Source organism: Dendropsophus ebraccatus, chromosome 10, assembly GCF_027789765.1.
Source record: "Dendropsophus ebraccatus isolate aDenEbr1 chromosome 10, aDenEbr1.pat, whole genome shotgun sequence".
Taxonomy (NCBI): domain Eukaryota; kingdom Metazoa; phylum Chordata; class Amphibia; order Anura; family Hylidae; genus Dendropsophus; species Dendropsophus ebraccatus.
Window position 1 is genome coordinate 72,603,575 of NC_091463.1, and position 16,352 is coordinate 72,619,926.

General features: G+C 41.8%; 1 protein-coding gene across 1 annotated transcript in view; it reads left to right on the forward strand.

Moving 5' to 3' along the window:
* Positions 1–3,270: 3,270 nt before the first annotated feature.
* Positions 3,271–16,352, forward strand: part of LOC138766003 (sodium- and chloride-dependent neutral and basic amino acid transporter B(0+)-like) — a 33,907-nt gene continuing 20,825 nt past the window's right edge. Inside the window, 3 exon segments of the mRNA XM_069943253.1 lie at positions 3,271–3,438; positions 8,149–8,293; positions 12,390–12,521. Coding sequence (XP_069799354.1) covers positions 3,382–3,438; positions 8,149–8,293; positions 12,390–12,521 — 334 coding nt within the window. The 5' untranslated portion in view covers positions 3,271–3,381.

Genomic DNA, 16,352 nt, shown 5'->3' on the forward strand with positions numbered 1-16,352 from the left:
CCCAGTCTGCCCCAGTCCCTCTCAGTCATCCACAGTCTGCCCAGTCCCCCCTCAGTCGCCCAAGTCTGCCCCAGTCCCCCTTCAGTCACCCCCAGTCTGCCCTAGTCCTCATTCAGTCAACTCCAACTGCCCCAGTCCCGCTTAAGTCAACCCCAGTTTGCCCCAGTCCCCCTCAGTCACCCCCAGCTGCCCCACTCACCCCCCAGTTTGCCCCGTACACCCCCAGTTCTCCCAGTCATCCCCAGCTGCCCCAGTTTCCCCCAGTATGCCCCTGTCACCTCTCATCTATACCTTTATTCCTTCTACACCCCTCATCTTTACCTGTACTACTACAGCCCACATCTATACCTGTACTACTAATCCCCCTCATCAGTATTACTAATACCCCCCATATCTATACCTGTACTACCTCACCCCTCATCTTTACCTGTACCCGCTACCCCCCCCCTCGCTTATCCCGGAAATGCCCCTGCCTGCATGTGTCCCTGCTACATAGAGGATACATATATACAGGAGGGCATAGAGGATACATATATACAGCAGTAAATAGAGGATACATGTATACAGCAGTACATAGAGGATACATATATACAGGGGGAGGCATATATACAGCAGTACATAGAGGATACATATATACAGGGGGAGGCATATATACAGTAGTACATAGAGGATACATATATATATATACAAGAGTACATAGAGTATACATATATATATACAGGAGTACATAGAGGAGGCATATATACAGGAGGACATAGAGGATACATATATACAGCAGTACATAGAGGAGACGTATATACAGAAGTATATAGATGATACATATATACAAGAGGAGACCTACACAGGAGTACATAGAGGAGACATATATACAGAAGTACATCGAGTGATATAAACTATTGTAAAAATACAGTAACCCCAGCTTTCCCAGCATCTTGCGTAGTAGTCAGTATAATGAGGGTCAGGCAGCTTTCCCAGCATCTTGTATTTGTAGTCAGTATAATGGAGGTCACCCAGCTTTCCCACCATCTTATCCTCAGTATAATGGAGGTCACCCAGCTTTCCCACCATCTTATACTCAGTATGATGGAGGTCACCCAGCTTTCCCACCATCTTATACTCAGTATGATGGAGGTCAACCAGCTTTCCCACCATCTTATACTCAGAATGATGGAAGTCACCCAGCTTTCCCACCATCTTATACTCAGTATGATGGAGGTCACCCAGCTTTCCCACCATCTTATACTCAGTATGATGGAGGTCACCCAGCCTTCCAGCATCTTGTACACAGTTTTATGGGGGTCACCAGCTTTTCCACCATCTTATACTTAGTATGATGGAGGTCACCCAGCTTTCCAGCATCTTGTACACAGTATTATGGGGGTCACCAGCTTTTCCACCATCTTATACTCAGTAGGATGGAGGTCACCCAGCTTTCCCAGCATCTTATACTAAATATGATGGAGGTCACACAGCTTTCCCAGTATCTTGTAGTCAGTATGATGGAGGTTACCCAGCTTTCCCACCATCCTATACTTAGTATAATGGTGGTCACCCAGCTTTCACAGCATCTTATACTTAGTATCATGGAGGTCACCCAGCTTTCCCAGCATCTTATAATCAGTATGATGGAGGTCACCCAGCTTTCCAGCATCTTATACTCAGTATGATAGAGGTCACCCAGCTTTCCCACCATCCTATACTCAGTATAATGGAGGTCACCCAGCTTTCACAGCATCTTATACTCAGTATCATGGAGGTCACCCAGCTTTCCCACCATCTTATACTCAGTATGATAGAGGTCACCCAGCTTTCCCACCATCCTATACTCAGTATAATGGAGGTCACCCAGCTTTCACAGCATCTTATACTCAGTATCATGGAGGTCACCCAGCTTTCCCAGCATCTTATACTCAGTATGATGGAGGTCACCCAGCTTTCCAGCATCTTGTACTCAGTATGATAGAGGTCACCCAGCTTTCCTAGCATCTGTCTATGGGACCGTTCTGTGTCATCACTGAGCCGCCCCATAGACTTATACAGGAAAGTGAGTTCTGACCCTTTCACAGGGCACAGTAGGATATTTGGTCACAAATGACTGGAAGGACCGAAGATGTTATAGGTAAGAGGTAAGAGGCCAGAGTGGTCCTTTTAGGATGGGCTGCCAGCCTGCTACTCATGGGCCAGTGCTGTGTACTTGCCCCCCGGGCTAAAATTTGCCAGCCAGCCCCTGCTGGGGTGTATAGCTAGAGGTATAACCAGTAGGAAGAGGGAGAATGTGATGTATAAAGCTCTAGTGACATCACATCTGGAATACTGTGTCTAGTTCTGGGGACCTAATCGTTCTGGAGGCTAATCATTGCCTTTTATTCCACGGGACAACTATCAGCCGAATACGGCCGATAATCGTTCCGTGGAATAGGACCTGCAGACATCTGAACTGATGAGATATATTTAATTAATTTATTCATGGTGCTTTATGGAGCCCCTATGATTGATTTGGGGGGTGGCTTATAGTGGCCAGGTGCTACTTTCTAGTTCTTTGTGTTATCTGGGGAGTAATTTTTAATAATGACTGTGATACCCCTTCTGGGAATTTATGTTTCTATGTATAAACATAGAATACGGCCATGGAACCTAAACAGGCTTAATTTCCCCTTAGGAGCAGAAACTTAAAAGGTTAGCAAGATCATCAGTATGGTCTCCTGAAAATATCAGCTGGCAGAAATCAGTTATTTATGGCATAGGGCTGATGCTATCATTCAGTACTGTGGGTCACTTTGTATCTCACTGTATACAGTTTAGGCTGGGTTCACACACTGTATACTTCAGGCAGTATTTGGTCCTCAAGTCAGGTCCTCATAGCAACCAAAACCAGAAGTGGATTGAAAACACAGAAAGGCTCTGTTCACACAATGTTGAAATTGAGTGGATGGCCGTCATATAACGGTAAATAACTGCCATTATTTCAATATAACAGCCGTTGTTTTAAAATAACAGCAAAAATTTGCCATTAAATGACGGCCATCCACTCAATTACAACATTATGTGAACATAGCCTTTCTGTGTTTTCAATCCACTCCTGGTTTTGGTTGCTATACAGCCTCACAAATACAGCCTCAAATATACATAGTGTGAACCCAGCCTTAGGTTTGCTTTCCTTGTGCTGTTGTGCATCAGTGTAGGTCTCACTAAAATAAGTGACAACCAGGGGAGGTGCCAGTTACCAGTTACACACCTTAGTGAAAGACAAAGAAAACATTGGCAGCCACTGAAGGTATAAAAGCTCCACACAGCTTCACATTGCACATGCACAGTCCAAGAGTGGAACATCACTGACACCACAAGACCTAGCAAATCCCCCCAATACTGGACAAGGACACTATGGGCATAAAAGATGTTCTAAAACTTAACGGTAAAACATCCTCTGCGGACATACAGGTGAGTAGTCACAAAACTATTTAAGCTCCTAAAGTGTTTGCAAATTGCATGAAGTCAGTAAATGAGTAACTCTCGGATAAGAAATTCTATACTGTGCAAGGTAATGGCCATTTACAGAAGTACGGGAGGGTATATGCCAAGTCTATACAGTCATTATTAGGGTTACATTGTATTTGCATTACTACTGTACATATGATAGCTTTGTTTGCTTTTCTGAACATTGTCTAGAGCAAATTATTTGTGTGATATAAAATGGCTTAAAGGGTTCTTTAAGGAAGAATGCATAGTGCATCCTTATATTTTGTAACACATATTGCGTTTCAGTTTGGCCCACAAGAGCAGATCTCATTGATATTCTTATGTAATCATTCCTCATGCATTAACCTTCTGGGTGTTAAGCAACTCCAAGCCCAAGAATTCAGCCATAGTTCCAGATATATGATCTTGGGAACAAAATTGGATCACAAGTGTCAGCACAAACTGCCTGCTGCTCAATACATATTACTGCAGATATACCTCTATATTAGGGAAATGCATCAGAAACCATGTTCACTTCGCAAGGGTATTATGTATATACTGTAATTGATGTTTTTCATAGATCTGTAAAATAGTGGCACTAGGCTCTCAGGAGCCCATGCTATATGTCTGTGGGACCCATACAGACTCATATAGACCCTCATGGACTCATATAGACACATTGAAAAAATGTGAACCATCACAAGGAAAATAGTGAGATTGATAAGAAGTAACCTAAAAGTTTCTTATACACCATAAGGTAATTTGTCTGTCTTTTTTTCTTAGTCCATTCGTGTTGGTTTTCTATTTGGTACATAAAGGAATAGAATTGGGATATACACCTTCTGTATACTGTAATATACTGGAATATATCTATAACAGAATTCTGAATAATACTTTCAGTGAAATCCTTTGTGACTGTACGTTAGGGTTCATACCGCAACTAGGTGTCCATCTTACGGACACAACATTGATTGCTCTTGTTTAGAGGGGTTATCCAGCGCTACAAAAACATGGCCACTTTTCCCACTACTGTTGTCTCCAGGTCAGGTGTGGTTTGCAATTAAGCTCCATTTACTTCAATGGAACTGAGAGGGGGAAAAGTGGGCATGTTTTTGTAGCGCTGGATAACCCCTTTAATTATAAGTTCAGTTTAGGTGAGTGTCAAGATGTAGATAAATAGAATATAGATAGATAGATAGATAGATAGATAGATAGATAGATGATAGATAGATAGATAGATAGATAATAGATAGATAGATAGATAGATAGATAGATAGATAGATGATAGATAGATGATAGATAGAAAGATAGATAGATAGATAGATAGCAACAGATAGATGATAGATAGATAGATAGATAGATAGATAGATAGATAGATAGATAGATAGATAGATAGATAGATAGATGATAGATATATGGATAGATAGCAACAGATAGTCCACGGCACTCCCAGGGTTAACAGTGATATTTCAGTGTTTTATTCAAAGCAAATTCATGATACAGCACTCCAAAGATGCAACGTTTCAGTAGCCTTGTGCTACGCTTGAAAAAGGTAGCGCAAGGCCACTGAAAAATCACCGTTAACCCTGGGAGTGCCGTGGACTATCTGTTGCTATTTATCCTACGGTCTCAGTCAGGACCTAGGCCTGCTGGCACCCACAACCTGAAGAGCAGTGCTGCTTATTTTTTTCTTATTTCTAGATAGATAGATAATAGATAGATGATAGATAGATAGATAGATAGATAGATAGATAGATAGATACAGTAGATAGATATAAAGATATACAGTATATATACACACATTAGATAGATTGTAGACATGTAAATAATTCAAATGACCTTGATGTCTTTCAACTCTATGATCCATTTAGAAGTAATGACTGTTTCTTGTGCAAGAAGTACGTTAATAGGTAACTTTAGGTATATTAAATTCTCCCATCAAGTCTTACTCCTCCTCTCCCTTATTATTTCACCCTCATCATACCCGGTGGCATCACTGCACCAAGCTATAGAGTGGTTATGAGATCCCACACATGTGGTAGGACTCTTTTATACATTTACACAGGGATGGCACAGTCATGATGAGGATCAAGTCTTAAAGTTTAAGATTAAAACACTTTAAGGGTAAATTCACACGGGCGTCTCGCATTAAAAAAACGCAGCTAATCCGCAATACACGTATTAATAATAATAATAATAATAATAATAATAATAATAATAATAATAATAATAATAAATGTATTGCGGATTAGCTGCGGATTAGCTGCGTTTTTTTTATGCGAGACGCCCGTGTAAATTTACCCTTAAAAACACATGTCACGTATATGTCAAATGCTCTGATAAATCTGGCTGTTCAGACCCCCAGTGATTGGTAGATTGGGTCAGAAGAAGCACCTGGCTGAGAGCTTCTTCTTTCTCTAGCTTTTCTCTGGCCATCTGCCTCTATCCCAGCCTGTAATGTATTTGGCACTTATATTGCACAGAGAAGGTGTCTACCCTGCATCCATATGAAATACTTACACTGTATGACATGACCCAGTAGAAAAAACCCTTGTGTACTATACAGATGTTCCTTACAGTACATTACATAGACCATGGGAGTTACCCGGGTACTAAAAGGAGGGAGGGCATACATTTGAGATTAAAAAGCCTTTTTTATGTTTAATGCAAATAAATAATTAAAAAAAAGAAGCTCAGGAGCCCATCACACACATATTACTGTTAATTTCTATAATTTTCCACTTATTCTAGGCTTAGGAGTCAGGTGGGTGGTCCTAATCAGTGATTGGTGCATTAAGAGACAGAGTGACATGATTAACATGATTGACAGTAGAGATGATCGAATAGAGCGAATTTTCAGGTTCGTTCGAACTCGAACCATCAGCATTTGACTCCTGCTGCCTTCCCGTTCTGTGGGGAAGGTGGAGACAGCCCTAGGTAATAGGCTGTATCCCTGTTGTCCTGGCGGTACTCGGGCTGTTTCCACCTTCCCCACGGAATGGGAAGGCAGCGGGAGTCAAATGCCAATGGTTCGAGTTCGAACTAACCTTAAAATTTGCGCTGTTCGATCATCTCTAATTGACAGACGGCTCATTTTTTGCTAAGTGGGTTTTCAACATGAGCCGTCTGTCAATCATTGTGGAGGAGGCGGGGGCAGCCTCCTCCTTAGTTTTCCAGCACAGACAGCATGTGTTACAGACGTTGCCTGTGCCGGAAGCCCTGGCTGTACGTCAGCGCTCCTAAAGAAAAAACACAAATATCCTGGGACGACACTGCAGTGCAGCACATCACTCAGGGGCCCATCGGAAACAAGCTATTTGCAACTATAACGTCACATGTGGTGGGGACTCTTGTACTTAAAAAATCCAGTATTAATTCCAGCTGCTGCAGAGCCTCTTTGCAAATACATTTTATACATCAAAAGTTAATACATCAGAAGGAAATCAAGAGGGAAAAGGTACAGAGATTATGTGCTGGATGATCATAGCATAAAAAAGGGAATTCAGCATGAATAGCAGCTTCATTCCATTCTTCCATGTGTAATTGGGTAGACGGTCTTACAACTAAAGATCAGACCTCAGAATCTGCTGCAGAACATCTTTGGAAACAAACATGTAAATCACTTAAGACACTGACATACACAAACCCACCAGTGACACAGACACCCAAAGAAAGACACACACATACACACAGATATAGTACATACATACACTCACTGACACAGACATACACATATACATATAGACACACAGATATATACATACATTTACTGTCACACACACACACTGACATACACACAGATACAGTAGATACATACACTGACACACACACACACACACACACACAGCACTTACAGCTCTGCCTTCCCCCTATCCCTCTCAGCAGTGACGCCAATGTTGGTCCACACTGTAACTTTGAGGACCTGTGGGTCAGTAGGGGATTATAATAGGTCAGTTTCAGGCGGTAGCCCGGGGCCCTGAGCTCCTGGGGGGCCCATGGCAACCCAAAAAGACTTATACTTTCAGTGGTGTACTGTCTCCTGGCTACATTTCTGCCATGATTTGCAAAAAAATTGCTGCTTTTATACTGCAATTTTTTTTTTACCACAAATCAGGGCATCATTATATTTTCTATCCTTTACTATGAACACCACACTAGTGCTGCCATAGTTACAGTAGAGTTGGGCGACCCAGGCTTGGTGAGCAGCCCCGGGCCTAAGGTAAAGTTAATCCGCCCCTGTGGGTCATGTGACTCAGGTCCTTTATCACTCTCCCTTTCTGTGTGCAAAACTAAAGGCTGGAGGCTGAATTGTTACCCCCCCCCCCCCCCCCCCCCCCTTCAGTTTTAACACAGCCCCGTCTGATGAGGAGACTTCATTCATAGGATATGACCCACAACTAATAAAGTGCTTTGACTATTGGTCATGATAAGATGAAGTTTTGTATGTATAGATGACAACAACAACCATAATGATATTGTTTTCCATTAATGTGGGTAAATTACCAGCTTTCCAGACAACTGCATGCCAGTCCCCCATTATACAATAAAATGATCATTACCCTGCAAGCTGATGGTAATAATAATAAAGAATGGTGCTGATATGAACTTCATTCTGCAGCTGACAGATACAATAAGTTGTATTAAGGAGACATATTATATATTATGTGTTTAAGTATGATCTTATTTCTTAAGGACTCTCATGTGTACGCCAATGATGAGAACAAAGAACGAGGAAATTGGACCCGGAAATCAGACTATTTGCTGTCTATGATTGGTTATGCCGTGGGTTTGGGGAATGTCTGGAGATTTCCTTATCTTGCATACAAGAATGGAGGAGGTAAAACAATGTCTCAAAATTGATAGTAGAAAACTGATGGAAACTTTACTATTGAGCAATATATCTACTAAAGGAAAAGACAAGATATCATCACTCAAAGGATCAGAAAGATTTGCACTAAGACTCTGTTCACATTTGCATCAAAGTGTCCATTATAAACAAAAACTATGACGTATTGCTGGATCTGTATGGTGATGTCAGTAGTACCTGATGGACTCCACTGATTTATATTAGGAATCGGGATCTATTGGAGTTCTATTATGGTGTCCTTCTTTTTGGCAAAAAGAATTATGCTGCATGATGTATAGAGTCTAACGTCGATGCGAACATAGCCTAAAGATGCCTATAAACCTAGAACTAAAGTTGCTCAAACCCGACAACTTTGGCAGATTCAGTCAATTGTCTTAAGTGTATGGCTGCCCCCGAACTCTCAATCATCAAGGGGCTGAAATAATCCACCATCTGAGCAGCCTTGCTGCAGCTTACCTCTACCCTCCCCATAAAGAAAACAAGACTGTTTAGCCATGGCAAACGTTCATGTGTATAAGGAGGTTGGGAGAGATAACTGTTGGCTAAACAAGAAAATATTTGGCCACCTTATAGGGATTTTTCCAGAAAAAAAAATAATGATAGCCTATCCACACGATAGGCTAGTCAATCCCCCCACACCCCCTGCCAATCTTTGGTTCCCCCTACTACACTAAGGGGGTATTACATGGGAAAAAAAATTGACAATTAAAGGACAAGTGCCATGAAAAACTTTTTTCCAGTAATTGAAGCACATTACAAAGTTATATAACTCTGTAATATGCTTCAATCACCTATCTGCCTCCCTCCCCTGTCTTTTCCACCCTCCACTCCCCACCAGGAAGTGTAGGAAACTCACAGATACCTAATTACTGTCGTCACCAGTTTCTTCTCTCAGCTTCTTCTTGTGACGATGAGTCATCAGCAGGAGGGCTGGGCTAGCTCCTCTTACACCAGCCTCCCCCTCCCCTGCCTTGTTAGGTGACTCAGCTTGCTCAGCTCCGATTGGCTGAACAACTGCAAGCCATCTGAGTCATGTCACTTGCTTATCTTCTCTCCGACTGACTCCCAGCACATAGGCAGCTCCCTCCTCCCCTCATACTCTTTCTTGCTGCCGAGTGGACTCAGTGAGTGAAGGAGTCATGTCACTTAGAGAAGATAAGCAAGTGACATGGACTCAGATGGCTTGCAGTTGTTCAGCCAATGGGAGCTGAGCAAGCTGAGTCACCTGACAAGGCAGGGGAGGGGGAGGCTGGTGTAACAGGAACTAGAGCAGCCCTCCTGCTGATGACTCATCGTCACAAGAAGAAGCTGAGAGAAGAGCTTGGTGAGGGCAGTAATTAGGTCTGTGTGAGTTTAGTGCACTTCCTGGTGGGGGGTGGAGGGGGGAAAAGACAGGGAAGGGAGGCAGATAGGTGATTGAAGCACATTACAGAGTTATATAACTTTGTAATTTGCTTCAATTACTGGGAAAAAGTTTTTCATGGCACTTGTCCTTTAACAATAAATGATCTCAAACGGCCGCTATGACAAATGATCCTAAATCATTCACCCTATTAGAGGGAATTCCCTTCCCTGTATGACGCAGCTCCGTTACAATCAATGGAGCAGCATCATACAGGTGAGGGAATTCCGGCGCCGTTCTATTCCTGTGTCAGATTAAAGAGGACGTACCTGGTGGTACATCCTCTTTTAACTTACAAATTTACAAATTTAAAACAGCCACCTGTAAAAGGCCACAAATGCCCAGATGGTAATAACACTTTAAAGAACAACTGTATGATCAGATGCAAACTGTGATGATCAGATTTACCTTATGGGTCACATGTTAGATTATGATTGGGTCAAAACCATTCTGCCTTTACCTAGAACACTGGGACCACTGGTGAGAAACAGTTAGGCTGAGATTATGTTGGTGGTCTCATGATGTCACATTTTGCTCTGTCCTGCCATACCATAACTACAGAATCCATACAATACATTGACCTGCAACAGTCAATATTGAATGGGGTATTATGTGGCACATGCCTTCCCATGCATTGACTGATGATGTATTTATCCCTTATGTACTCAAGCACTGGTCAATAGGTGATACATTCTCTGTTTGTTCGGTGCCCAGTTAATCAGTGACAACCTTTACATGTTTACTTAAACCTTCACAATGAGTCTCAGACAGCCGCTATACTGCAATGCATCAATACTGAGCTCCAGTACAAGTAACAAAGATTTACTAGTCTGGGAATAATTTGTGCAACAGTCTGTAAAGATTCAATATGGCCATTAATCCACTTTTAATATCTGACTGATGTCTCATAGGGCAAAGCACTTACAGGGAACTGCACATTCTTGTAGAAGACTTGTAGAAGATTTCACAAGCAGGTACAATGGTGGCCACTCTGAAAGGAATTTATAGCAGGCTTAGATTGTGTGCATTGGGATTACATTCTTGGCTTCTGTACAATATGTACTTTGAAAGAACCAAGAAATTTCCTATAGCCTAATAGAGTACCATCAGGAATCAATGACACTTGGTATCATTTTGTTGTTGTTGTTGTTTTCTACGTCACTACCTATATTGAGAATAATCTTCAAGTAATTCAGTTTTCATTCTAAGGCTATGTTCACACAACATATATTTTTGTAAAATCACGGCCATCCGTTGTATTGCTGTCTATGGGATCCTGGCCGGAGCGTATACACATAGTATATGCTCCGGCCGGGATACCTAGCGGCGCCGCAAACAACTGACATATCAGTTTTCTGCGGCCGCTATTCATTGAATAGCAGCCGTAGAAAACCATTTCAGTGCACACTATGGAGCGAGCGCCTGATGTGCAGTGGAGTGTTCTGATACGACCGGGATGATCTTTTCAGAGACCGGTTGTTCTGTGACCCGACAAGGTCATGGAATGGCCGGTCTCTTACGCAGTGTGCCCATGGCCTAATACCGCTACAATAAAGTTAGATGCAGATAAAACAGGACAACACCATAGAACATAAGTAACATAAACAGTTTGGCTCCTCCCCCTGTTTGAACATATGATATGGAGCATGCCCACAACACACTCTCACATAGTACAGAGCATGCTTACAACTTTCTGTTATTATTAGAGATGAGCGAACCTCGAGCATGCTCGAGTCCATCCGAACCCGAACGTTCGGCATTTGATTAGCGGTGGCTGCTAAAGTTGGATAAAGCCTTAAGGCTATGTGGAAATCATGGATATAGTCATTGGCTGTATCCATGTTTTCCAGACAACCTTAGAGCTTTATCCAAGTTCAGCAGCCCCAGCTAATCAAATACCGAACAATCGGGTTCGGATCGACTCGAACCCAAACCCGGTTCGCTCATCTCTAGTTATTATCAATTACTTTGATTTTCCCATGTCCAGGTATCTTGGGTCCAAGTTGCCTTTATGCCGGTCTACCATCATACTTTGTAGTAACATATATATAATTAAAAAAATGCTATAATAAACAAATTTAGATAGTATTTATACAAATCAAATATGTGATAGCATTAGTAATATTTGTTTTAGCTGACTTTTCAGGATAAGCTGTCATGTGTGTATATATAAGCAATAGCGCTACATCTGGATATTAAATATCTAAGTATCTAACATTTATTCTGCAGAAGTTTGCCCTGTAAGCTAAAGTTAGGTACACAGCATGTAAAAATGACGGCTGTCTTTTATAACATCGGCCTTCACTGTGCAAATACAGGCGTTACACAAAGCTATAGCTAAAGCCTAAAATGTGTATAACAACCTAGGGTGAGAGGTCTTACTTACAGAGTTGTCTCTTTGCCAGATCACTCTCTCATCTTATATTTATGGAACATCCATTGCAGTATTTCTCCATTCACATTATTAACATAAAGTTATAATGCAAACATTGTCCTTGGAGGAAATATACAATTCTAACAAGCTTCATCTATTTATGCTCTGGCTACCTTGATCCAGAAAAAGTGAATTTCCATCCACATTTTCTGTTTTACAATTGACTGCAATATATCCATTTTTATTATATGACAATATAATGTATTAATCTCACTAATTCTATTCTACAGGAGCATTTCTCATACCTTATACAATTATGCTGGCATTCTCTGGTCTCCCAACCTTCTTCTTGGAATGCTCCATGGGACAGTTCTCCAGTTTGGGACCAGTCTCGGTTTGGCGGGTTGTACCAATCTTACAAGGTATCTAAACATATATATGTTATTGCTGTATACACTTTTTTGCATGCACACTACCGTTCAAAAGTTTGGGGTCACCCAAACAATTTTGAGTTTTCTTTGAAAAGTCACACTTATTCACCACCATACGTTGTAAAATGAATAGAAAATAAGTCAAGACATTGATAAGGTTAGAAATAATGATTTGTATTTGAAATAACATTGTTTTTACATCAAACTTTGCTTTCGTCAAAGAATCCTCCTTTTGCAGCAATTCCAGCATTGCACACCTTTGGCATTCTAGCTAATAATCTGTTGAGGTAAGCTGGAGAAATTGCACCCCACGCTTCTAGAAGCAGCTCCCACAAGTTGGATTGGTTGGATGGGCACTTCTGGCGTACCATACGATCAAGCTGCTCCCACAACAGCTCAATGGGGTTCAGATCTGGTGACTGCGCAGGCCACTCCATTACCGATAGAATACCAGCTGCCTGCTTCTGCTGTAAATAGTTCTTGCACAATTTGGAGGTGTGTTTAGGGTCATTGTCCTGTTGTAGGATGAAATTGGCTCCAATCAAGCGCTGTCCACTGGGTATGGCATGGTGTTGCAGAGTGATAGCCTTCCTTATTCAGAATCCCTTTACCCTGTACAAATCTCCCACCTTACCAGCACCAAAGCAACCCCAGACCATCACATTACCTCCACCATGCTTAACAGATGGCGTCAGGCATTCTTCCAGCATCTTTTCATTTGTTCTGCGTCTCACAAACGTTCTTCTTTGTGATCCAAACAACTCAAACTTGGATTCATCCTTCCACAACACTTTTTTCCAGTCTTCCTCTGTCCAATGTCTGTGTTCTTTTGCCCATCTTAATATTTTTCTTTTATTGGCCAGTCTCAGATATGGCTTTTTCTTTGCCACTCTGCCCTGAAGCCCAAAATCCCGCAGCCGCCTCTTCACTGTAGATGTTGACACTGGTATTTTGCGGGTACTATTTAATGAAGATGCCAGTTGGGGACCTGTGAGGCGTCTGTTTCCCAAACTAGAGACTCTAATGTGCTTATCTTCTTGCTTAGTTGTGCAACGCGGCCTCCCACTTTTTTTTCTACTCTTGTTAGAGCCTGTTTGTGCTGTCCTCTGAAGGGAGTAGTACACACCGTTGTAGGAAACCTTCAATTTCTTAGCAATTTCTCGCATGGAATAGCCTTCATTTCTAAGAACAAGAATAGACTGTTGAGTTTCAGATGAAAATTCTCTTTTTCTGGCCATTTTGAGCGTTTAATTGACCCCACAAATGTGATGCTCCAGAAACACAATCTGCTCAAAGCAAGGTCAAGGTTTTGTAGCTTCTGTAACGAGCTAGACTGTTTTCAGATGTGTGAACATGATTGCACAAGGGTTTTCTACTAATTAATTAGCCTTCTGAGCCAATGAGCAAACACATTGTACCATTATAACACTGGAGTGATATACACCTCTATACACCTATGTAGATATTGCACCAAAGTCATTCACCAAAGTCATTTACCACATTAGCAATGTATAGCGTGTATTTGTTTAAAGTTAGGACTAGTTTAAAGTTATCTTCATTGAAAAGTACAGTGCTTTTCCTTCAAAAATAAGGACATTTCAACGTGACCGCAAACTTTTGAACGGTAGTGTATGACTATTAGGGTGGTCCAGAACAAGGGATAACATTGCTGCTGCAAATGTCATCTTATGACTGACACTATTGACTCCACAGATTATATTGTATAAGCTACATGTAATACCAGGTACTGTTGCTTCAAAATGTATGGAGCTGTACATGGTGACGATAAGGCCATATTGATCACAAGTTCTCTTCCCTTCAATTCACTCATTAGTGGGGGTATTGTTAGTCACACCATCATGGGCCATCAGTATTAAAGTCCCAGAAACCACACCTTAATAGGACCGAGCTACAGAACTAGGAAGGTCTACATATGTACTGTATGAGTAACACCATCATTCTGCTAATGCTGAGGTGCTGACAGTGTTGGATGCAGTGGCGGACATATCACTTGTGCAGCTGGTTCAGCTGCACAGGGGCCTAGGCCAACAGAGAGGGGACTGCCAGGCTCTGACTCTGAGCTTCAGCCTAGCGGGTCCCTCCACTGCCCCCGGCCCTGTCGCATAGATGATATGCATCGTCCATCCACCCATGTAGCAGGCGCCTGATCAGATGTCCTGCCACCCACCAGCGCCGAGATGCCAGCAGCTGTGGCCCGCCCTACCCTTTGCCTGCCCTACATATCGCACTCCTCTATAGTATACGCGAGCCACGCTCCTGACCTGCCCCGGGACGCACGCACCAGTGTCGTCACCTGCTGGTTGGCGACCGTAGCATTGGGCATCCTGATGACCTGGAGGACCACTGGGGGGCATAGGTGGGGTATTATGTGTGGGGATAGGGGGAATCCAGGAATGTGGTGGCATGGTTTGCCTGTTTGGATGCTCACTGATTAAACTATTGGTGGCCTGTAATACTAGCAAAATGTGGAAATTCCAGCACCAACGTCTTGAAGTTTAAGAGACCTTTGGTTAAGTTCTAGTAAAGATGGCGATTTGCGCTACACATTGTGCATTTTTCTTGCTATTGTATATCCTATACATAGGCCTTCAATGTTAGAGAGCAATTAGTCTATTTACTGTGTTCAAGCATCTGGACATCACAAACATGTGGACATCACAAAGAGTCCGGAGTCCAGAGCAACCAGTACCAGTCCTATGTACATATCTACGGAGCCATATATTACATGTTCATTCATTTGGTAACTTCTGGGTAAAACCATCATCCCTTAAATCGTCCATTAGAAATAACACATGATTGTCAAAGGAGTTTCAGAAAGCAGACATGTGCCAATCAATTGACTATGTGACCAATTTTTTGCAATATACTTATAAAGATTTATTTTCGCTTTTACATATTTAAAAAAAAATTCTCTATAGGTCTTTATTTTTTAAAAAATTGCTTCATTTCTTTTCAAAAGGCTCTACAGTTGAGTGTGTCCTACTTTCTCTTTCCACTTGTACACATTCTCCTCTCTATCTACAGCCTATGTGAGCTGTCCTCCAAGGTTTCTCCTCCACTTATCCACTGTTAGAGGTACTGTGCAACAATCCCCCCACATATATTGAATGTGCAGCATCTAGGTTTGTGGATGGTGTAGAAACCCACACATAGGGGGACATTTATTAAGTCCAGCATTTTACACCGGGCTTAAAAAGGTCCCAGCAGCGCAGAAGGCTCACAGATTCATGTAGAGGTGTACTGCTTCTACATAAATCCTGTGCGCATAGAGGGAAACCTACGCCAGCTTAGAGCTAATCTAAGTTTCCTTATAATTTTTCTGCTGGAAAATAATGACATTAATAAATGAATAAATATATTCGAATCTGGCCATTTTAAGCCACAAAAACAAAAAAAAACACTTTTTTGCATAATAAATCTCCCCCCCCATAGAGTTACGGGGTGACAGTTCCATTATTATACATTATTATACTCCAGGGGTAGCTTCTGTCCCTGTTGCACCACCAATGGCATTTCTATGAAAAACGAAATTATTTGTACCAGTATCTTAATAAGAACAATGGAGGTTATTGACAGTCTCCTGTATATATTTACTATGGGAGATATGTCACGCTTCTTGGTTTTATTTTCAATAGACGTATGAGGTAGTTGGCAAAAATATGGTGGCGCTGCACATGGGTTTTGTTTCTATAATCACAGTGATCCACACGGCACAGTGCACAAAGTCATTTCACAGTTCGGGAATCGGCTTTTAGTTGTCTGTTTTGTTACCATAAACATTGAAAACAAAGGAACATTTTA